Source organism: Amblyomma americanum, chromosome 5 (assembly GCF_052857255.1).
Source record: "Amblyomma americanum isolate KBUSLIRL-KWMA chromosome 5, ASM5285725v1, whole genome shotgun sequence".
NCBI lineage: Eukaryota > Metazoa > Arthropoda > Arachnida > Ixodida > Ixodidae > Amblyomma > Amblyomma americanum.
Window position 1 is genome coordinate 37434228 of NC_135501.1, and position 24283 is coordinate 37458510.

Sequence of the window (24283 nt, forward strand, 5' to 3'; positions counted from 1 at the left end):
GTGATCAGCTTGGATCGCAGGTCGATGATCGCCTGATGCTCATTAAAGAAATCCATACCCAAGATCACTTTGTGGGAGCATTGCGGTAGCACAACAAAGATCGCAGGATAAGTATGTCCTTTGATAGTCACTCGCGCTGTGCATCGTCCTGATGGGGTAATGAGGCGGTCCCTTGCGGTGCGAATTTGTGGGTCGCCCCAAGCCGTTGTGACTTTTCTCAGCTGCGCAGCGAATGTTCCATTGATCACCGAGTCATTGGCTCCTGTTTCGACCAGAGCGGTAGCTTTCCCGCCGTCGATCGTCGATAGCAGCTTCCAAGTTGGAGGTCCTGGCTCTTGCATTGCATGTCGCTCTCGGCTTCGTGTCACGGCTTCGTCGCGTATGCGAGTCACGGGCGGGGCGTGTGGTCGAAGCTTTTCGGGTAGCCGCGTCGTTTTGAAGGCAGTTTGCGTCATTGTTGGGGTTGTCATTTAATGCGGCGTCTGTGCAGGGAGTGTAGGTTTTTCATGCGGCGTCGCGGGTGCAGCCTCTTCATGGGGCTTGGTAGGTGGAGGTACTTCGGCGTTTCGCTCGTGAGCAACCTCACCTCCAGAGATTGGTGTCTTTAGTTCCCCTACGGGGGCTGGGAGACCTTCCTCGTACCGCGGCTGCGTAGCTGCGGCGTGGTGACGCAAGGCGCGAGGTTGACTGCGATGGTGAATTCGAAAAGCGGTTCGGCGTGTGCTCCTCTCGACGCAGGTACCAGTCGATTTTCTGCGGACGTTGGCCGAAGCGTGGTCGTGGGGCGTTAACGGCAAATCCTCGAAGACCCATACGTCGGTACGGGCAGTGACGAAGAATATGGCCGGCATCACCGCAATGGAAGCACAATGGCCGGTTGTCGGAATTCCTCCAGGCGTCGAATTTCCTGGGGCTTGAGCGTCGATCGTGGTCTGGGCGGGCAGGGGCAGGGAGGTGGCGTTCGGGAACAAGTTGTTCATGTCGGACAGGATGCAGGGGTTGTCGTTGGGGCTGAGGAGTCCCTACTGCAGCGGCGTAACACATGGCCTGGGGTTCTGTGGCCACTGGGGTGCCAAGTGCCTGTTGCACTTCTTCCCGTACTACATCCATCAGAGTCGCTGCAGGTGGCTGTGGGGAGGACGGCAGTAACCGGCGTAGCTCCTCTCGGACGATTCCGCGGATAACGTCCCACAAGCTGGCGCTGGTGGTGGCCATCGTGTCCTAACGGATCGCACAGGCAGAGGAAGGGCGATTGTACTGCCGAGCTCGGACGTCGAGGGTCCTCTAAATTGTGCAGGCTTCTTGCATGAATTCCTCGACTGTTTCAGGCGGCTGGCGGATAAGGCTGCCAAACAGTTGTTCTTTGACATCACGCAACAAAAACTGAACTTTCTTTTCCTCGGCCATCTCGGGGTCAGCGCGGCGACATAGGCGCTTCATCTCCTCGCTTCATCTCCTTCAGAAGCTGGATCCTGGACTCGAGGTGTCGTTCGGCTCTTTCTTTCCTCACCACACTGGTGAATACCTTCAATAATTCTCTCTTGAATCGCTTCTATGTCGTAAGGGAAGACTCGTGGTTTTCGTACCAAGTGCGTGTGGAGCCATCATAGTAGAAAAATACGGGTCCAATTTTTGCCGCATCATACCACTTGTTGAATGACGCCATGCGATCAAATTGGTCCAACCATTCTTCGAGGTATTCGCCTAGGGATCCATTCGAAGTTGGCGGCGCCCGCGGCTGCAGCAGCATTATCGGTGTCGGCCTCTTCGGCGAGGTTGCGGTGCTCGTAGCAGCGTCTTTTCGCTGTATGGTGCGGTCCTGCAGGGTCCCGAACTCAGGCTCCTCTGCCTGGAGACGTCGGCTGGCTCGATAAGCTGCTGGCTCATCCTCGGGTGCGAAGCGCTTAGGGCTGGCGTCACGACTTGAAGGGGGCGTCCGGAACATGGAAGTCTACCCCGCAGCTCTACCAGATGTCATGTAGTGTTGACGACAATCGAAGGAACGATGAAGACGGACAAAAGGTCTTCTAAAAGAAAACTTTATTGGGCAGACTTGCGCCCACAATGGACTGAATCACTCGGCTCCGGCGTAGCAACAGGCGTGCTCGGCGGTCGTAGAACAGAATGCCCGCGGCTGTCGGCCGTGCTCAATTTAAAGCTGATAGCAAACTTTCGAGATAAAGCGTGCAAAGTTACTAGAACATTCCGGAACAACGTAGAATCAGCTCTGCCAGGCTGCGATCAATCGAGATAAATCTTGTCGCGCCTTGCGTCGCAAACAAAGCGATAAAGTGGTGTGGCGGCAGATTTGAAGAACGAACTAACACTGCAAATATTCGCGGCAGTATAATCAATTAGTACGAAGTCCGTACGTCTTTTTAAACTCAGGCTAGCATCAATTCAACATGACTGCCATAGTTAATCCATAAAATGTTGGCTGTTTATTTACCCCGACTTCCTCATTTCAGGAACTGGTTGCCGAACAGGAGTGGTTGAAAAATCTGTTAAGAAGAGCTTCACGTGCCAAGGCCAGATTATCGTGACCCGCACAGACCATCCCTACCGCAGGTGCAGCGGCCCCGCGTGAATCCCGCCATCGGAGGCAGCGCGGTACTTGCCCCAATGCAACGCGCCGCGGAAAGACTCAATAGCGGGGGCGAAGTCGCGACATGAAATCATCTCCTTGTCTTTCTGCTAATGCTTGACAGAAAACGTCAGTGTCCACACAGTCACTGGTGTCGTAAATAACGGCCGCAGTTTACCGAAAAACGATGCAACAGTGGTGCGAAAGCGCTATCGGAAAAGCAATGACAATATATGAATTCTTTTCACGACCCTCTTGAACAGAGGGCAGTTTGGAATATTTACATAGGAGCAGTACTAGGAAAGTTCGTACTTCGAGAACACTTGAAGGTGGCTCTAGGTATAGACATCCAACAGTGGCATCAATTACGCCATTCGCTCTTTATATTTGCTGAGTTTGTGTCCGGGGCAGCGCCTTGTCCTGGCAGCTATTCTGCGCTAGGCTTCAAACACTTTTTTGAAAGAATTAACCACATTTCCTTCACAACTTTTGAAATTTCCTGATATGCACTAAATATTTCCTTTGCGAAGGCTCCAATTTTCGCCTGGAAATTCCCCGAATGGGATACCCCTGAGGGAGGCATAAAGTCTGTTGGGAGAATGAGATTTGCGCAACCGGCGTTCACAGCTTGCCCCCGACAGAGATTTTAAATTGTTGTCTTTCCCAGACTGTGTGGGGTTAATTGTACCCTGTTTGAGAAGTTGTTCAGCTACGAAAACGCGGTGACTACGCCCTCAAGCTCGCTTTTCTCAGTTACGCTGCTTATGACTACCGCAGTCGGTACCCTTAATTTTCACTACAAACCGATGTGTGCTCAAGCGAACGTAATTTGGATACGACCACAGACACCAAATTGAATAACGTATTCGGTAATTTATCTCTAGAAGGAGAGTGCGCTTAACCTCCGCTGCCATTGCTATCATCTGTTCCTGCGTGATGACATTGATGAAAATATTCTAATTGGTACTAATACTGGTGGCCGGCGCCCGCATTCCGGGAGTCCATGACACCTTGCAGCCGCTTTTGGGACCGCCATTCCGGGAGTCGATGACACCTTGCAGCCGCTTTTCGGCCCCCTTATTCTGGGAGTCCATGACACCTTGCAGCCGATTTCCGGCCCCCCTATTCCGGGAGTCCATGACACCTTCCAGCCGCTCTTGCCCTTTCGGTCAGCTTGTGCTGAACTTCCGGGCCGGAGCTGTATAGCATATCCTCCCACCGCTCAATCTGCGGTTATTTTATCCTTTCTATTACGGTGTATTTTGGCAGGCCCATATTATGTGGTATAGGTGAGCCTGGTATAGGTGAGCCTTTTTGAAACAGTGTGAGCATTACGGCTCATATTCTTCTTGGTAGATTGCGCGAAGACTTTTCGGGCTTAAGTGTCTATTTGTATTCTTCTCAGCGTTATTTCCTGTTCCTCGTTAAGTTCTTCACCCAGTGGCCAGTATTCCCTTTGGTCTAGCTGATAGTGAGGTAGGATTTCTGAATATGTGGTCATGGAACTTGAGTAGTTGTGCTAACCAGTGTGCTGGTGTGCCCGCCGTAGAGTGCTCGGGGTGCGGCGTGTGCGCCTTCACTCCCATCTGCGCACTGACGCACTGGTGTCCATATGAGCATTGCTTGCTTTCCGCCTTCATTTATAACATTTAGGATCATTCTGGCTGCCTGACTTTTTCAGCTGATGACGCAGGTCCTGCACGCTTTCTGCGAATGCGGGATTGCATTAGTTTTTTTCTGAGTTTTTATTACTAGCACAAGCGCTGCATCCTACGCTTGGGCTTTCTCCCTATACTTGATTGATGCGCTATTTCTGAGGTTTTCATCCTAGTTTGTTGCTGCTATCGTCATAATTCCTTCAACCGCCCCAACGTGTAAGTGTGGAGTGTGTTTCTGTTGTTCTGCATTGTTTATGGCTTGAGATCTGGCTCCTTCTCCCTGCATTGTGTGTCGGGTGCCGATTCCTTGATATGGGCTTCAAGTTTAGTGATTTGGCGGCTTCGCGTCTGCATTGCTATGCGAAGACAGGTGGAAACCATAACGGTCAAGGAAGGCTAAGCGCACTACGGTTCCACGCATCTTAATTATCTTTGAGGCTTTGCTGCATGTTTTTCGTAAACATGAGGCGCACATTACACGCAGCCGTGCAAGCAAGCTTTGCACGGAGCTGGTCGACGTCAAGGAGGTTCTCCCGCGCGCTATGCATCCTTTTTATTACAGATACGCAGATTATATGCATCTATTGGATGCTGAAAAGTCCAGTGAACTTGCCAAAGGATGCATATCTTCTGGTTATGGGTGACAAAGAATGGTTCCACAGCAAGGCACCTGTAAGTGGTAAAAATACGTTTCTTGTACTTGCGAAAGGATGCCTTTGAATAAAAATACCAAAAAGCTTATCGCGAAAAACGCGTAGACTGAGTTTCGTTTCACAGGAGCCTGTGCACAGAATATTTATGGGAAAAACTAAATGCCTCCAGACATGCGAAACGTTTTTGAAGTGAACCCCATGCAAGACAACAAAGAAAAAGGTATAAGACCTCACCACTGATGTGAATACAAGTCTACGCTAACTATACTATATAATGCTTTCCTTCGACTGTCATGCCATTTTATACTCGATATGTCATGCAGCCACCATTATCAAGCCTCCGGCTCTTCATGGCAGTCACCATCATCATTTTAATAGGTGTGTAGTAAAGGGTTGAGGCATGTTGGCGCCTCTTTTCTCCAACTTCTGATGCGCGCGATTACACATGCACATGCAATTTTTGAACGGGCAAATAAAATTCGCCAGCGACCCATTCATTGCACCGACAGAAACTGAACTAGACCACAATTGAAAAGGGAGTAATGTGATGAGTAGAGGTAGGGCCACATGTGCATAATCAGGATCAAAATCGGACACACCACGCTCTAAAAAGCGCATCAAAATCTGCAGCTACTTGTCTTATAAACAGTTGTGAGCTCGTGTTTGGTTTTCAGACATCTGTTTCTCGTATAGTCAATACTCTTTTTTTGGCAGTGCGTGGTAACCGCGATGCCATTCTGCACACCGGAAGCGGGCAGATTGAGTGAGGGAACAAACGGTGGTTAATGACCACCTAGTCGAAATTACTCTCCTCGTTATTACTATCCTCGTTGCCACTTGGGCGTCTTCAACAGAATCCTACAGCCATTTCGCCATCGTTACAACAATATTTCCAGCTCAGTTTAATCTAAACGCCAGAATATTTAATCTGAGTGCCATTCAATTTAATCCAGGTGCCCCAGAAATTAATCTAAGGGCAAAAGCATTTAATCGAAACGCCAGCGAATGCATCATGCATTCTCACACTGTACCCCTCAAACTTAAAACGCGGTCTACAAATCCCAGACGCGTTATCAATGAGTTGTTAGTGACGAAGCATTGGACACTCAATGAGCAAGTAATAATAACTATTCAATCATAACAAATAACGGCCGGGTACTTATACCACCCACCACATCAACCGAAGTACAGGGTGAGCCCGAAGCATATTGCAGATATGCATCGGCGGTGTCCTGCTACTCGCATCATCATGTGACACCTTTGTTATCCTGATAAGATGAGCGACTACTCACTCTAAGGTTATGGCTAAGATAAACCCTGCGATCAGCCGATAGTCCGCACACATGACTTCGTATCACTTGCAACCCATCGCAGGGCTGCCATAACGTCCCGTCATGATGAAAGTAGGCTCCCTGTGACGTCACAACTTGTAATGACGCAGCGAAAGCGTTTAGGGTTAGCGATAGCGATAACATTGCAATAACGACTTGATGTGATGAATGCTACTGCAAGTGGCGGGAGACCGGAGAGTGGACTCAACGAAATAGTTGTGTGCAAATGATAGCCGTATTATCCAGGGAAATCCGATACCAATGTTGTTGGGTCGCGAAAGTTCCTCCCCTTTCCTGAAAGTCACGTGACTTTATAAGGCGGGAAGAATTGCACATCTTTGTGGAGTTTATTAGTGTCATGTAGGAACACAGTGAATGTGCTAGCTAATGGTGTGTCGAAGTGGTTTGGTTTGATTTATGGGGGTTTAACGTCCCAAAGCGACTCAGGCTACGAGAGACGCCGTAGTGAAGGGCTCCGGAAATTTCGACTACCTGGGGTTCTTTAACGTGCAATGACATCGCACAGTACACGTGTGTCGAAGTGACAGCGTCATTACATTCGACATACGTTTTGTTCCATACCCCTCATGACTTTGGTTGAGAATGTGGGACGTCAGGTTGAAAGTGATGCGAAGTCATGTGACTGGACTATCGGCAGATCACAGGGAGTTTATCTTAGTCATAACCTTAGAGTGAGTCACTCATCTTATCAGGATAACAAAGGTGTGACATGAGGATGCGAGTTGCAGGACACCGCCGATGCATATCTGCAATATGCTCGCGCTCATCCTGTACTTCGGTTGATGCGGTGGGCGGTATAAATACCCGGCCGTTATTTGTTATGATTAAAAAAGTTATTACTTGCTCATTGGGAGTCTAATGCTTCATCAGTAACAACTCATCGATAACGCGTCTGGGATTTGTAGACCGCGTTTTAAGTTTGACGGTCTAGTGTGAGAATGCATGAGGATTAAATTCTCTGGCGTTTGGATTAAATGCTTTGACGCTTGTTCGCTCGGTCCTTGGTTTCGAATCACCACACGGAACGGGCACTCTTGGCGGTGCGGAAGGTAAGTGCTCGCGCCGGCCAATGGGTCGTCTTGTTGTGGTTCGGTGAGGATGCACACTCTCCCGCGTGCGCCGGGAACCACTTGATTCCGATGGTGCTGCCGCGGTCTTGGAGCTGGAGCTTGCCAATGATGGCGGCCGCCGACGCGCACACTCGTGCCTTGGCAAAAATGCGCACGGCGATCCTCGAGTCGCTGAGCACGGCGCGACAGTCGGCCTCGGAGATTGCCAGAGCGATGGCAATCTCCGCGGCGTCTATGGCGTCCGTGCACCGCACGCTCGCTGCCGTTGTTTTGGTGCCTTTAGCCACCGCAACGACCACTGCCGCGAAGCCTTCTCGCTTGTATTCCGCTGCGTCCAGGTACCGGGCGTGCAGGTCTTGGGCCTGTTGCTCGGTCAGGGCCTTGGCCCACTCCTGCCGCCGTTATTGGTTGTACTCGGGGTGCACGTTCTTCGGGATGGTGTCCACGTGGATGTGGGCCCGCGCCTCCTCGCTGATTTCGCACGGTTGCCGACGGGAGCTCAAGGGTTGTAACCCAGGGACGTCAGTATACTGCGGCCCGTCTTAGTGGTAGAGGGGCGGTGCATTTGCGCGGTGTGCTGCGCCTTGGCTATTTCTTCTAGGATGTCATGGACGTCGAGCTGCAGGAGCCGATCCGTACTCGTGCTCTTCATAAGCCCAGCGCCGTCTTATAAGCCCGTCTGATCAGCGTGTTGAACGTGGTCCTGTCAGTCACCTACCAGTTGAGGTAGGCCGCAACGTAGGTGATGTGACTGATTACGAACGACTGGACAAGGCGCACGAGACTGTCTTCACGCATTCCCGCCCGTCGTGTGGAGACTCGTTGTATGAGCCGGATGGCATCCATTGTCTTGATGTTAAGCTTGTTGATGGTCTCGTCGTTGCGGCCGCTCTTATTTAGCAGCAGGTCCAGGACCCTGATCTTGGGAACTTCGGAGATGCGTTACCCCAATGCAGTCACGATCTTGATGTGATCGCACTGCCGAGGGGGAGCGCGTTTCCGTCCCGGTCGTAACGGTGGGAGTACGAACAGCTCAGATTTTGCGGGTGAGCGCATAGGCCGGTGCCGTCAAGGTGCTGCTCGATGGCAATAACCGCCGCTTGCAGCTGTTGCTCGATGCTGGCGTCTTTGCCGCCGGCCGCCCATTGGGTAATTTCGGCGTAGATCATATGCAGGACACCGGTCCCTGCTACTGCCCTCGCTACCCAGATCATGACGAGGTTGAAGAGCAACGGCGAGATGACCAAACGCTCCAGGATACCCTTGCTGCCGAGCTTGCGTTCGGGAAGCTCGAGGTCTCCGGCGTGCAGTTCCACCGTGCGTTTGGTCAAGAAGTCTTGGATGTAATTGTAGCTCGTTACCCCCATGTTGAGTCTTGGTAATTTTGATATTTTGTGATACTTGTGAGAACATCTTGTGGTGATACTTGTGTTATTCTATTTATTTAGTAGCGATTAAATGGAGTACTTACTCTCTCATCTTTCATTTTTTTCGTGTTTATGGCTTCGAAAAGCTCGCATGTTGTTCTTTATTAATCCTATTATTTCGCATTTCTTGAAAACTTGGTACCACCCATCCGACTTCCACTCCTAACAATGCTCGGCATTGTTTTTATTACATTCTGTAGGCTTCTCATTCACACACCTCCCGGTCTGACCTGCTACGAATATGCAACATGGGAACTACAGCGAATACGCAACCCTTTTTACACACTCGATAGTTTTACTCTAGCGCTTTGTCTGCATGTTTATTTCGTAACGGCAAAATGATCAGACCTACTTCGAACCTTAAGATGTTTACGAGGGAGTGAAAACACTGCTCGAATTCAGCTCACTGTTCGATGTAATGTTCTGAAGATACGGAACCACTAGTACTCTTTTATATTTCACTAGTGGGCTTTAACCAAGAGAATGTACAAGCTTTCGGCCAGCGACACCAAGAGCCGGCTATGATAGCCGGCTTCTTTAAATCGTTTGGCCTGTTCGTAGAAAGTGCTGTTCATCCAATGCTCCTGTTGACTTCTCCAGCGCCTTCTTGAAAATCATTTTGACACTGCTTCGTTTAACTATTACTGAATGAGCAAAACGACACGAACGCAATGGTTTGTTAAGAGGAGTATAGCAACAGCATGTGTATTTTTTCTCAGCAGGTAACGAAATGTAGGAACCAAATTTCATCGTTGCTGGAATTTCATAAGTCACATGAAGTGGATGAAGACTTTACTTGAAAACTGCTATTTTATCGGGACACACTTTCTGTAAGTCTTTCTAAGTACTATCGAAAAACTAGAAAAACATCAAGAACTAAGCTCGTGTTTAGCATTTGAAGCAATTAGGCGCTTGTGCTGTCAAGGTACGATAAGTAAAAATTACTTAGTACTGGTTTTCTTTTCCAGCTGTTGAAAGTGGATCGCCGAAGGAAAACTAAAACACCTTAACATCTCGCACAGGCACACCTGTGGGGTTGAGGAATTCTACAACTCTGAATTATTCAGTGCAGTCGCAGTCTTCTGTGCACTTTACTAAGCCTGCGTGGGGTAGTTTGTAGCACTTATCTTCAGTGCCGACTGAGAAAACTTGAACGGCCTTTTCATGTCGCGAACTAAAAAAAATTTAGGACGTGTTCGCAGTTTTTTTTATGAGGAACGTGGCCGCGAGAATCAAAAGGTTTAGTTTCTCCTGCAGGAATAAAGCAGCTAACTTATGTCATGTGGAATTTTCTGATACGATTGCGGAACGTCAGCATTGGGCGAATTCGCACTGAAGAATAAACCTATAAATGGCTCCACTTACTACTTTTTATAGACTTAGCCGCATAAATGGTTAGCTGCGTGTATAACCTCTTTGCTCAAGTTTTCTGTGTAGACAAGGGCTCGTTGCACTGGCAATAGAGTAGCGTTCATTCATCGAGATTCATTTGCCGCTGCATTGAGCGTAACCTTTTGAAGAAGCGCAAGACTACCTTCCTTATCTGCTTGTGAAATGGTTAAGAATTGCTGCACTAGGTAACGAGCAATCTTCCGTAAAAAACTCGTTTATATGAACTGCTTACGCCGGGCCGGATCAGGACTTACACTCCTTCGGCGACGCAGCAGACCACTTGTAGCGCTAAGGCAAGCCGGGAAACTTGACATAGAAGGATTAGTAGCTCCTGCAGCGATTTCCTTGTGTCCACGACGAGCTTTGGACCGAGCGATATTATATCTTCTATATTGTTGGTGAAGATGACTTCTTCTGAAGCGAACATAAAACCTCTGGTTGGACGCGTGGTGGGCAAAACACTTCAGGGATGCTTGTCAGTCAAACATAGGCATGCTGAAGTAGCACATGTCGGGTGGTGCTGCTTCACGCAGTTGTGCATCCAGTTGTAGATGAAGCGTGGTTTGAAGTTTTTGAAAAAGAAATGGCTGTAAATTAGTTTGTGGAAGCTATCTCTGTATAATTATACGCTCTAAAAGAATACCTTCCACGCAAGCAAAGATGATTGTACATGAGCCATATTCACTTCACGTCTTTCAAAAGACTGCCGCTGCATTAAGAACACAGCTATCGATGACTACCCATTACCAGTACGTTCTAGCGCGTTAGAGATAATAAATGTAGACTGCTTTAGGCAATCTGTGGATGTGGCTATAAATCACACCTACAATTTCATGTTTGTGTTTAGCGAGATTCACCCCAATTCTCTATTTTTGCAGATATGTCACATGTAAAAGAGGAAGGAAGCGCTGCTGTTTTTGAGGCCGATTCATCGGCGAAGCAGAGTGACGAGCTAGCCTCCGCCTTAAGAAGGGCCCTTCCTTATGTTACGAGCCACCACTTGACTGTGCTCATGAAGAAACTGAACGAGCTTGGCGTGCGTTCTGAAGATCAGATGTCCGAGGTGAAAGCAAGTGATCTGGAGGGCACTGTTTCATCGCATGAATCAAAAAAGCTGCTGGCCTTTTTCGCCGAAAAATGTAAGTTAAACTTGACGCTTTGTGACCATTGCAATTTCAGAAAGATTCATTGATTTATTTACGAATTCCAGCATCTCCTGTCACGAATTGTTTACTGCAAAGTTATTGGGTGCCATTGTCTACTTAACGCATGATACAAGGCTTAAGCAAACCAATTACAGCACTGCATTATAATTATTCCTAATTTTGTTCAGCTCCAAACAGCGCAAGAATTTCGCGCTGTTATAGGCTATCCATATACAGAGCACAGCGGAAGACTATATGAAGGGTGAAGTTAAGGCAGGAACTGAACGACAACCTTGCAAGCAATGACCTACTTAGCTCTCTCTAACTATTCCACAAAGAAAACAATGTAACAAAAACCGGGATGCCATTCCGCGTAACCAGTCTATAAATTTTTTAAAACCGCTTTGGTAGTCGATTTTAGAGAAACTGCCACCTTCGCAACAAGGTCTGAAAACTGAGAAAAATCTTTCAATTTAGGCAAAACATTTTGGCCATATATTTTTTTGGAGCTTGATTTTGCTCAGAAAAAGTTAGAAAACGGTCCAAGAAATGAAAAGAGCCAGGTGTTCACTTAGAAGCAAACAAAACCTTAGTCTTGCTTGCTGAAATTTCAGCAGTTTTTCTAAACTCATTTTAGTGATTTCATTTTTTTATAACACACTGCTACGCTCACGACGGAGGTTGCTGCAGGAAAGGGGATATATAACCGAAAATATCGGTACAGTTTCTTATGTGAATGAAAAACGGAAGAATTAACCTTGGCAGAAGAATGCGTAGCGCTAGATGAAAGGGAATGTTCTAAGAAACTCGTACAAGAAGCAATCAAGAGAAAGGCACCAATTCTAAGTCATGGAAACGTACTCACATTCTAAGGTTTTTCAGGCCGTCCAAGAAAGCAAATAAAAATGTGCAGGGGACAAAGTCTCCCAGTTGAAGAATGAAAATTTGAATGCGCCATTGAGAAATGGTGATGATGATGAATCAATATTTTTTCGGCCCGAAATAAATCGGTGGTGCACGCAGCCACCAGACGGAGTGATTCCCTAGTTACGGGACGCATATGTTTCCAGCAGCTCCTGGCCCCTGTTCTTCAGTGCGAGCTGAATCGGTAGGGCGGGGCTGGATAACAAGGTCTCCCATCGCTCAAGGGGTTGGGAATTGGGGGTGTTGGCGGGAAGGGGAGGAGGGGAGGTCTTGACTTTTGTGCGCTCTGCCAAGACGTGCGGCTGGGTGCCCTTTTCTTGTTTGCAAAAAAGAGAGAGCATATCGTGTTCCGCAGGGTACATGCGGTTTATGAGTACGGGATGCGCAAGCGATCCCCCCTGCGCTCGACGCATGATCGTCTGTTGTTTCCTGGTGAGTTTGGGGTGCGGTTCTGGCAGTCTGCACCTTTTCTCGCGGTACATCCGGGTAATGTTCCGAAATATGGTAACAGGGTGCGGTAGCTCTTCCGGCTCGTGCTCGGCCCGGATTGACATTTCTCTGGCATGGTAGTCGGTGATGATCTTGCCTGCTACCTGCGAGTGAGCCGGGACCCACAATTGTGAAATGCTAATTCGGATAAACATTTGGTGCAGTTTGTTCAGCGATGACAGCGATGGCGTAGACGTAGAGCACCCACCTCGCGTGCAAGAGGATCGGGGCTCGAATCCTGGTGCCACGCAATTCTCCACCGGGTGTAAAAAAATGCGCGTGTCGATGGAATTGCATAACGAGGCCTGGGGTGCGGCCTGGGGTGCGTTGTCGGTTCTGGCCACTGAGATCAGGAACAGCAAATATTCAGATTATGATCTCGGTGACAAGAACCGACACCGCACTCCCTCACCAGAACAGGATTTGGCCAGCCTGGTGTAGTACTTGGCCACAACCTTCTATGAACAAACCAATTAACCCTCGGCTCTCGCGGATTAGCGGATAGACGAGAACTAGGTGTGGGATTGCTCATTAATCTGGATATAGCTGGCAACGTAGAGGAGTTCTATAGAATCAGCGAGAGGGTAGCAGCTATTGTAATTAGGCTCAATAGGAGGTACAAGCTGAATGTGTTGCAGGCCTACGCGCCTACATCCAGCCATGATGACCAGACCGTTGAAAGTTTCTACGAAGACAGGGAATCAGTAATGAATAAGTAAAATCGCACTACACTGTACTGATGGGGGATTTCAAAGCGAAGGTGGGCATGAAGCAGGCTGGCGACCACGCGGTAGGCGACTATGGGATAGGTTCTAGAAATAGCAGGGGAGAGTTATTAGTAGAATTCGCAGATAGAAATAATTTACAGATCATAAATACCTTCTTCAGCAAACAAGAGAACAGGAAATGGACCTGGAAGAGCCCCAATAGTGAAACTAAAAATGAAATCGACTTCATACTATGCGCTCAGCCTGGCATCGTTCAGGATGTGGCCGTCCTCGGAAAGGTGCGCAGTAGCGACCACAGAATGGTAAGGTCTCGAATTAGCTTAGACTTGAAGAGGGAACGGAAGAAGCTAGTGAAGGGAAAGTCCATTAACGAGTTAGCGGTAAGAGGGAAAATACAGGAATTCAGGATATCGCTGCAAAACAGATATTCGGCTTTAACAGAGGAAGACGATCTTGATGGTCATACAATGAAAGATAATCTGACAGCCATCATTACGGACTGCGCAGTAAAAGTAGGCGGTAGGAAAGTTTGACAGGTTTCCGGAAAGCTATCTGAGGTGACGAAAGATCTTATTAAGAAACGTCAAAGCATGAGGACGTCTAACCCTGCCGACAGAATAGAACTGACAGAGCTATTGAAGTTAATAAATAAGCGCAATGTAGCCGACATAAGGAAGTTTAATATGGAGAGAATCGAAGAAACTATGCATAGGTAAAAACCAGACGTATGCGCTAAGAGACAAGGAGGGCAATATCATTAGCAATATAGATAAGATAGTTAATGTAGCCGAAGAGTTTTACACAAATCTCTACAGTAGTCAATGTAATCATAGTGTTAATGAGAGAGACAGTAGCGTAGAGCAATGCGTCATCCCGCCAGTAACGAAAGAGGAAGTAAAGACAGCTTTAGGAACAATAGAAAGGAGAAAAACCGCTGGGAAGGATCAGGTAACAGCAGATCTGTTGAAGGATGGAGGGTAGATCGGGCTATAAAACTAACCAGCCTGTGTATGCAATGTCATATCACCTCGACCGTACCAGAAGCTTTGAGGAATGCAAACATTATCTTAATTCATAAGAAGAGAGACGCTAAGGACTTGAAGAATTACAGACCGATCAGCTAACTATCTGTTTCGTACAAGGTATTTACTAAGGTAATCGCTAATAGAGTCAGGGCAACCATAGACTTTAATCCACCAAATGATCAAGCAGGCTTTCGTAAAGGATAGTCCACAATAAATCATAGTTGCACTGTCAATCAGATGGTAGAGAAATGCGCAGAATATAACACATCTCTATATATAGCCTTCTTTGATCACGAGAAAGCATTCGACTCAGTGGAATCCTCAGCAGTCATACAGCCATTGCGTAATCAGGATGTAGAAGAGCCTTATGTGAAAATACTGGAAGATAAACATAGCAACTGCACAGCTACCATAGTCCTCCATAAAGTCAGCAATTAAATTACAATAAGGAAGCGCGTCAGGTAACGATTCCCGGTCTCGCCAATGCTATTCACCGCCTGCTTACAGGAGGTATTCCGAAGCCTGAACTGGGGACAGTTGGGAATAAGAGTAAATGGAGAATACCTAAATAATCTGCGATTCGCTGATGACATTGCCTGGCTGAGTCACTCAGGTGGTGAACTGCAAATCATGAGCAATGAGTTAGAGAGGCAGAGGAGAATGCTGGATCTAAAAATTAACATGCAGAAAACCAAAGTAATGTTCAACAGTCTAGCAAGGGAACAGCAGTTCACAATTGCCAGTGAACGCCTGGATGTGGTAAACGAATACGTCTACTTGGGGCAGGTAGCAACAGCTGATCCGGATCATGAGAGGGAAATAACTAGAAGGATAAGAATTGGGTGGAGCGCATATGGCAGGTTTTCTCAGATTATGAATGGCGGTTTAGCAATTTCCCTCAAGAGAAAAGTGTACAACAGCTGTATCTTACCGGTAGTCACCTTCGGGGCAGGCACGTGGAGGCTAACAAAAGAGTTCAGCTTAAGTTAAGGACAACGCAGCGAGCCACGGAAAGAAAAATGGTGCGTGTAATGTTAAGAGACCGGAAGCGAGCAGAGTATGTGAGAGAACATACACGGGTTAATGACATCCTAGTCGAAATCAAGAGGATTTAGAAATCCTCTGATTTCGAAGAAATGGGTTTGGGCAGGGCATGTAATACGTAGGCAAGATAACTGCTGGTCCTTAAGGGTAACGGAGTGGATTCGAAGAGAAAGTAAGCGTAGCATGGGCGGCAGAAGGTTAGGTGGGCGGATGAGATTAAGAAGTTGGCAGGCAAAGGGTGGATGACGCCGGCAAAGGACAGGGTTAATTGGAGAGACATGGGAGAGGCCTTTGCCATGCAGTGGGGGTAGTAAGGCTCATGATGATGCTGATGATGATGTTCTTGAGTTTATGGTGTTAGTTTGGTTTGATTTGTGGTGGTTTAACGTCCCAAAACGACTCAGGCTATGAGGGACGCCGTAGTGAAGGGCTCCGGAAATTTCGACCGCCTGGGGTTCTTTAACGTGCACTGACATCGCACAGTACACTGGCCTCTAGAATTTCGCCTCCATCAAAATTCTTCCGCTGCGGCCGGGATCGAACCCACGTCTTTCGGGGCAGTAGCCGAGCGCCATAACCACTCAGCCACTGCGGCGACTTTAAGGTGTTAGATGTTCCATAGTTATGTTTGTCTATCCTGAAACTGCTGTTTGAAAGCTTGAAAAGACGTTAATAGCTGCACAATTTGGCACGATTACGGATCGTTGGGAGATCCGCTTTGCGCAAAAGTTGTGTGGCGGAACCACGATGGCAGAATATGCCACATGGAAGCCTGTGTGCCTTTCTTTGAGCGTGTCGTAGCTTGGCAGTGGAATGGTTAACTGAAGGAAACCAGCAAACGGTGCTGTATTCTACAACTGAACAATCCAGAAAAATTTAAGAAACTTTGGGCCAGGTGAAGCGCGTGTGTCCCCACGTTTTAGCCACTGGAGCGCGGAGAGTGCAATAAATAATATGTATGAAACATGGCGGTTTCATTTTTACTCGGACTAGGTCTGAATTCCTCAGTGGATTTGGTTTGGGAAGACATTGCACCAGCGCTAAACAAAAGGCACGAAGGCAGAGAAGCCAACAGAAACGCTACATTAAGCAAATATTTGTGTCGCTATTAAATTCCATTTCTATCTAAACACTAACTAGCCCAGCTTTTTGCCTTAGTGGTTTTTTCTGTCTGCTGTTGCTAGCTTCTTATTTTCAATTAAGTATACGTGGAAGTATTACAGGTCTTTTTCAGCAGCTGGAACGGTCAATTAGTAAAAATAAAATATTTTTAGCAGTGGTAATAACAATGCTATTTTCTTGAATTTTCGCATATATTATACCAGGTGTTGAAAGCTAGATGTTAGTTTTTTTTAAATATACAAAGAGCACTACATAAAACGTCTTCGTACATAAGATATTCGGACAGGGCGAGGAAAACACTGCGGATGATTGTCATCCTAGTATCAGTAATTCAATAAATGCAATAATTAACTCTTTATGAAGTGCAGTCAGCATCCATGTTTATATTGAAAATTTATACACAGTGGCATTTGATGAGTAACCTGATTTGTACAGTTTTGTAACTCGTTTCGCATGCGTAATGATACGGTCTGAGCTGAAATTTTAGACGTGCTTATTCAGGACACAGGCGCAATACTATAATTGTACAAAATAGAATAGTCATAAATGCCACTAAGTTCTCCAAATAAACATGCCTATTAACAGCACTGAATGAAAAGATATTTATTGCATTTATTCAATTACTGATAACATGATGAAAATTATTCTTATTGCTTCCGCCCACTAGTCCGCATATCCGATGTACATCACCAACTTTTGTGTAGTGCCCTTTGCATTTGTTTTAAAAATACTGAAAATCTACAACTTGTGCACAGAAGCTGGAGTTGAAACAAAACCTAAAATTACTCACAAAAATGTTTACGATGTTCTGCCATTTGAACCTTTTCATCTAAATGACTCGCAACGCATCACTTAAGATAGAAGCCCGAATACGCTCTTTAAAAGGCAACAGCGACGTTTTTGCTATTATCGAGGATTTGGCTGAAAATTTCCCCGTACCCTGTCCTAATAATCCTGGTCTTTTTTTGTAAAATCTCGCTCCGGAACGGGGTTTTCTTACAGCGCTGATTAATTTGAGCTTTTTCCAAATTTGTGGCTTCAATTCGAGAGATTTCCACGGAATACCTTGCGTGTTCTACGTCACTGGATGCACGGACGTCGATAATTGCTCTGAATTTGCTGAAAGACAAAATTTATAGCTAGCATTTGGTCATAGCCGACAAATGATGACCCACGCTGTCCCTTAGAGGCGCCAGAAAATGGAATCAAGGGGCACACGATCGGTTGTATTAGAACATTCGTAAGGCCATTGTTTCGCATCTAGGGACGACATCGTTTGGTTGGAACCCAGTTTCAGTTTCCTGGATTTTCTATTTTAAAATAGTCCTATTCGCATTTTCAACAACGTTTTTTTTCTTCCAGAGACAGAGGACTGTAAAAGATGGGATCTTATTGTCAACTGAATGCGTTTAAGCAACCCGAAGTTTCTCTGTAGTTTTAGGAAAATAGTTTTAGGAAAGTAGAATTACAAGCCTGCAAAAAGACCAACTTTTCTTAACTTATTTGTTTTCATTAAATGAACTTATTCATTGCAAAGGAACAAAAATGAAAAGCTATTTCCCTGTATGCATTTATTGCCACTTTCAATTCTATAACGTAAATACCCTTTTCAGCGCTAATACAAGCTGTGCACGAAGCACTTCAGAGAACAAGCTAAAAAATATGCAGCTAGTTCAAATAACACACAAATAAAGTTCACCAATTTTCTTGGCTGATTTTCACAATTTCTGTAACTGCAGGATATTTTATATTACACCTTCTAAAGCGTCACCTCATCTTTGGCCTTACCTACCAGTCCCGACACGATTTGGCAACTTGGACGAGTGAGTTAATAAGAATTGTCTCTTCTTCACTATATTTATCTTCGCATATGATACAGTCCGCTGAGAACATACGGTCGGTACGATTTTATATTCTGATTACGACGACTCCAGTGATGAGCTTTCAATAAGCGTGACCATTTCGAAGAGTTGAATATTATGTACAGCTTGCGTAAGAATTTAAGTCGTACGCAGTGAAATGCCTTTTACACGTAGAAAAAAAGATAGATTGCCTGCGACTCCCAAAATTTAAGCTTAGCTCACTTGTTTTTATTTCTTACGTGGTTTTTGGCAGGCCACTACAGAATTCCTGTTAATTGCTGTTAACATGACTGTTCTCGCCCATACAAAATATTGTATGTTGGGGAAACACGTGCTGAAGGTTTTCACAAGCTATTATTGTTATTCAAATGGGGCTGCAATTAGGAAGGTTAGCATACTATATAATTCTAATTCTGAGGAAGTAAAGTAGTTAGGAGAAGTTTACTTATTTTAGCCATTTTGCCACCAGTTCTGCTTAAGTAGTCTGCAAATATTTGTCTCATCTGTATAAAAGGTATTTCCTTTTTTCGTTATGTATATCTCTTTAGATGATTGTTAGGTATAATGTCAGGACTGCTAACTTTCCTAGTTTTATTGGCTCAAAGTAAGAACAATATTCCAGGTTCTGTTCTTGTTCTTTCATTTGAATCTGTGCTCTTGTCACGACTAAGAGCCTATGGCCGGCATCGCGCTATTATCAGCGGAGGCGACGAAGTTGGAGTAATCTTTAATCTTCAGTCCCGTGTAAACTACGCTACAATGTGCGCTTTTCGCGAATCCTATATGTCCAAATTTCTTAGAATAAGTTCTAAAAAAATAGATATAGAATGACAGTAAGACGTTTTCATTTAGCCCCCACAATGGCCACCTTCTCCGCGTGGGAACTGTCCCTAATGTGAATAAATGTGTCTTGACAATGTAGATTTGTTTCCAAGTTTCGTTAGCAGGGGTACCTTGCGGTTTAACTGCATCATCTGTCAGGGTCTGTACGGGCTAGGTTTGTATATTAAGACAGTACCAGATGCTCACGACCTGTGAAGTTATCAATGATCCCCCAGTCTTTCGGCGACCTCCTGACCATTTAATCAGGTATAATCGCCGACCTCCTTACCTTTTAAAAGTACTTTTTGTTTCGTTATGATAAGAAAAGCCATCAGTTAATTCCTAAGAAAAACCGTCTGTTTCAATATTTACAGTAGCGAATCTAAGTTCTGGAATACTTTGACTATTGGATGGCACATGAAGGTTTGAAAACAATCTGCTTTAGAATGAACGGAAAATAAATATGACTAAGCGCTTCTGGGTAGCCAGTACCCCAATTTCCGGTTTTAGGGATCTGACTTCAAAAGGTTGAAATACCGCTTAGTATGATCCGGCTTGAACAACGTAGCATATCGGATGTAGAGCTCGGAGGTCGACGCATTCTTCTTGTACAATTTAATTGAAACGTTCAGGTAGCTGAGTCGAAGAAATCCGTAGTTTCATCCATAACACTGAAGTTTCGGTGCATAAAAAAAATCGTCTTTAAGCGTGGAAGCGTATTGCGCACCACTCGCGGGAATAAGCTCTGATTTTGTTATCGGTTAGTTTTCCTCTCCTTCGCCATCGACAACGCAACGGCGTCACTTGCTCGCATCCTCACTTGTATCGCACTCCTTCTTGTTCGCGGTGGGAGCTTGCGAGCCGCCTCAGCACGTTTTTCGTATAGAAGACCGCGCAGATGATGAGGTCTTGGTACACGCTATGAGCTTTTAATTGTTTCGTGTCTTTGTCGTTCTCCTGCGAGCAGCCGAGCTGATCACCGACACGGCGGGACGACGGCGCCTTCCGTCGTCGCCGCCGCCGTGGCCTCGTCGGAGGAAGGAATGGAGGAAGACGAAGAGGAGTGGCCGGGAAAGAAAATATACCTTGGCCAATCCCCCCCACGTGGGTATGTGCCATATTACTTGAGGAGAAGAAGAAGAAGAAGAAAATATCTGAGTGTTACTTATCACCCAGCATTAGATTGGAGCCTTCATATAAAGAACAATGCGTTTAAAGGAGAACGCGCTCTAGGCCGGCTGACAAGAATCGCCAATAAAAAGTTTGGGATGCGCCGCGACACGTTATTTTTACTATACAAAGCCTACGTAAGACCTATACTTGAATTTGGTTGCATTCTGTTCTCTGGTAGCGCAAGCTACAAGATTCGACCCTTAATCTTACTGGAAAGGCGCGCTCTCCGCCTCTGCCTTGGTCTCCCAAAATCAGCTTCAAACGCCCTGCTTTATCTGGAAGCCCGTATCCCTGATCTAACTTCCCGTTTTCGAATACTCACGGTGCGAACTTTCCTCAGGTCTATGGACCCTGTGACTGATGTCTGTACTCCTATTTTTGTGTCTCAGCCGGCCTTATTCTTTTCTCATTATTGGCCACGGTATCAAATGCCACAAATTATGTTAACGCAGAACCTTTTAACACCGATTGGTGTTGATCTCAGTTCTTTGCAGTGGCTTGATGACACGCCGGCAGCAGTGGAATTCCATTTCGACCACATCTTCCCATCTCATGCGACACACATGCCCGCAAACATTTTAAACGGTATTCTCTCGGATCACATAGAGGAATACCCCCATCATACGGTGCTTGCTACTGGTGCCTCCGTCAACTGCCAAAAAGCTGCAGTTGGCATCTTTTCGCAAGATTTGGCATGGAGCTATTCTGTCCGCATCTCAGATTATATTCCTATATTCTTTACGAATTTTTGGCTCTTGGAATGGCCCTTCACAAAATTCCATGCCATGTTTCTCACATTATTATTCTCGCTGATTGTTTGTCACTGTTAGTCTCCCTTGACACTTCACCAGAAGATTTTTTGAGCCGTATCCTGCGATTTTTTGTCCCATGCACTTTGAAGGTGGTCCGTTTTGTCTGGGTCCCTGGCCATGCAGGTATTCATTCAAATGAGGTGGCTGATTACTTAGCAAGGTCGGCTCTTGACGGGTCAGGGACACATCCCGTCCCGAATTTCAGCCTGCTGGCGATTTCCAGGTTTCAGCGGTTCCTACATATATCAGCCAGGCTACGAGACCTCTTACTAACTACCACTGACTATCAGCATTTAGCATATAATTGGAACGTCCGTTCGTGTAAATACAGGCTGTGTGAGGTAACAATGACGCGGATACGGTGCAGGATTCCAAGTTTGAATTTATATCTATGCAGGTGTGGGTTGACACCGACGAACCTATGTGACGCATGTGGGAAAGTTGAAACTTTAGACCATTTTCTCCTCTACTGCCCAAAGTTCGCACTTCAGAGAAAGATTTACCTGGATGTGCCTCTCTCCAGGTGAGGGCTCCCTTTTTCTTTGCCAGTATTATTATCGTTTGGTGCGAACGCCAAATGATTTGCATTGGGTTCTATTTGTGGGTTTCTCCACGATTACATAATTGCAACTGGTAGGTTGATGTGCTAATTCTTTTAAAGTTCTACGAGCTCTTCTTTTTCCACCAAAATGCTGTCTGTTATTTAACTGTCAATATTGTTTTGTTGTTTTTCTTCATTGATTTTTCAAAATTCACGATTGGTGCTACAATTTTGTCGTCATCTTCCATGGAAACTACTTTGTTTATTCAACTACACCTTGGCCAATCCCCCCGCGTGGGTATGTCCCATATGCCTGGGGTGAAGAAGAAGAAGGAAGGAGCAAGATAGACAGCGGGCCACGCCGGCTTTTACAGCTCTCTCTCTCTCTCTCTCCCTCTTACATCACGCCAACAAGAACGATAACGCTTGCCTCCCATCAGCACCCAATGACATCGAATCAGGCCCGCACTGCGCGCGTTTACAAACCGCCGCCAGAGAACCGTGCACCGTGTAGCGGGGGTGAGCCGCGTTGCGCGCAGGTCAAACGCGGCAGCGCACTGCGCAGCGTCGGAGTAGACTTTACTGGCTGTCGTCAAATAGGCGATATTTGTCTGCATATACCTGCAGAAATAAAATTCGCCGGCCACTGCACGAGAACACTACGCTATCATCGCAATCGTTCACGCCTAGTGTTCAACTGCCACGCTTTCGCGCTGTGCATTACACGTCGTCGTCTTCATGAACTTCCAAACCGCAATATCCGCTGGTGCAAGTGACGTCTTTTACTTAGTCACAATTGCGAATTACCTTAGAACTAAATCACAAGGCTCATCCTGAACGTTGATGCAGCAGAGATGTAAGAAAAAAAAACTGGTGTTAGCTACAGTCGTGACACGTCAAATTCATTGCGTATATACACATGAAAGCAGGGAGAGAATTCGTACTGGGATTGACATACTTGCAGACTCCGGTGATTTTGAAGGAAGTGAAGGACAAATGGTATTTCCATTCCCTCAACGACACAGCGCACTAATTCCCGGTCTTTACTTTTGGCCGGTGTAAAGCCTTTTTAAACGGCGGTTTTCCTCCAAAGCCCCTCATAATGCAACCTGTATATGAGGTAAATTATTGGCGGTGTGCGGTAATTTCTTGTTCAAAAGAAGAAAAGGACAACTTGAACTGAGCGGCTTCAATGGCGATTTTCGCTCGAATCTCAGAATGAGACCTAACAAGCAACACACCTCCATGGGAAAATGACCAATGGGTTGCGTGGTGTAAATACTGAAGCAATCAAAGAAGCAAGTAAAGTTTTTGACGTAAAAATTGTACTCAAACTGCTATGTTACGCGTTCGAAAGAATGCTTTAATTCGATCATTGTGCAAAAGAATAACCATGGTGTGAGCTGTTAACTGTGCACATGCGTGTTCTGAAAAATATTTTCTGTGGCGCTGTCTGTATATTGTCGGTGGCGCTGTGGTGATCTGTACCGTTGACGGTTCGGAAACACGCGACTAAAGGCGCAGAACTGGCTCCCTGGGTCATTGGACATTTTAATCGTGCTTTATGTTACAGTGGGCGTGTACATTTTAAATAAACCGTGTTTTCGCACAATATTCCATGCTTAGGAATGCTAAACCGACGGCCAAGATTTTCTTGTAACAGTCATCGAAGGAAACTTCTGCGTGGCACTGCGAAGGGAACTACTCGCTAACTACTCAAGGATTTGAGAGAAGGCTCCGTTTGTTACGAATGATTTTGAACGCATACTATTTAATTGGTTCAGCAAATATAATAATAGAATATTCGAACTGTTATTAAACGACTTTTAATGTACGCACATCCCTACTAAACCAGGAAACAGCCACCGCGGTGGCTCAGTGGTTATGGCGCTCGGCAGCTTACCCGAAATACGCGGGTTCGATCCCGGACCCGGCGGTCGAATTTCAATGTAGGCGAAATTCTGGAGGCCCGTGTGCTGTGCGATATCAGTGGACGTTAAAGAACTCCAGGCGGTCGAAATTTTCGGAGCCCTTCATTGCGGAGTCCCTCACACCCTGTGTCCCTTTGGGACGTTAAACCACCATAAACTGAACCAGGAGACAAAATTGAAGTGCAAAAAATAAACCACTAAAGTGACACCTGGTTGTTGTTTCAATGTAATTGTGACAAATTTTTCTTTCAAGGAACTTGACGCACATCGAGGGACTGAGAGAAGCTATGCTTCGTAATACGTGAGATGGTCATCCCTATTTTTGTCACAGATAGTTAAATTCCTGCTATTATCGTGACTTAAACAGCGAAAATTATTTGATGAAGTTATAGCTCATGCCTTTAAAGAACAATCTGGCGTACCATAGAGTATATATGAGGCTACCGCTTAACAGTAAAAGCTGAACTGCAACAAGGGTAAGAGGCACGTTTGGGCCTTTTATGCCAGTACTCAAAAACAAGCCTTTAAG

General features: G+C 46.1%; 1 protein-coding gene across 3 annotated transcripts in view; it reads left to right on the plus strand.

The window, feature by feature from the left end:
• LOC144134634 (uncharacterized) overlaps positions 1-24283 on the plus strand; it is an 84644-nt gene that overhangs the window by 5949 nt on the left and 54412 nt on the right. The window contains exons 2-5 of one of the 3 annotated variants that reach the window (XR_013315184.1): positions 9467-9574; positions 11015-11275; positions 20265-20405; positions 21680-21805. Coding sequence is in view for 1 of the 3 variants with exons in the window: in XM_077667505.1 (XP_077523631.1) it covers positions 20341-20405; positions 21680-21805 (191 nt within the window). In the remaining 2 variants the exon portion in view is untranslated. Of the gene's footprint in view, positions 1-9463; positions 9575-11014; positions 11276-20264; positions 20406-21679; positions 21806-24283 lie in introns of all 3 variants that reach the window. The other 2 variants (XM_077667505.1, XR_013315185.1) reach the window with 2 other exon arrangements.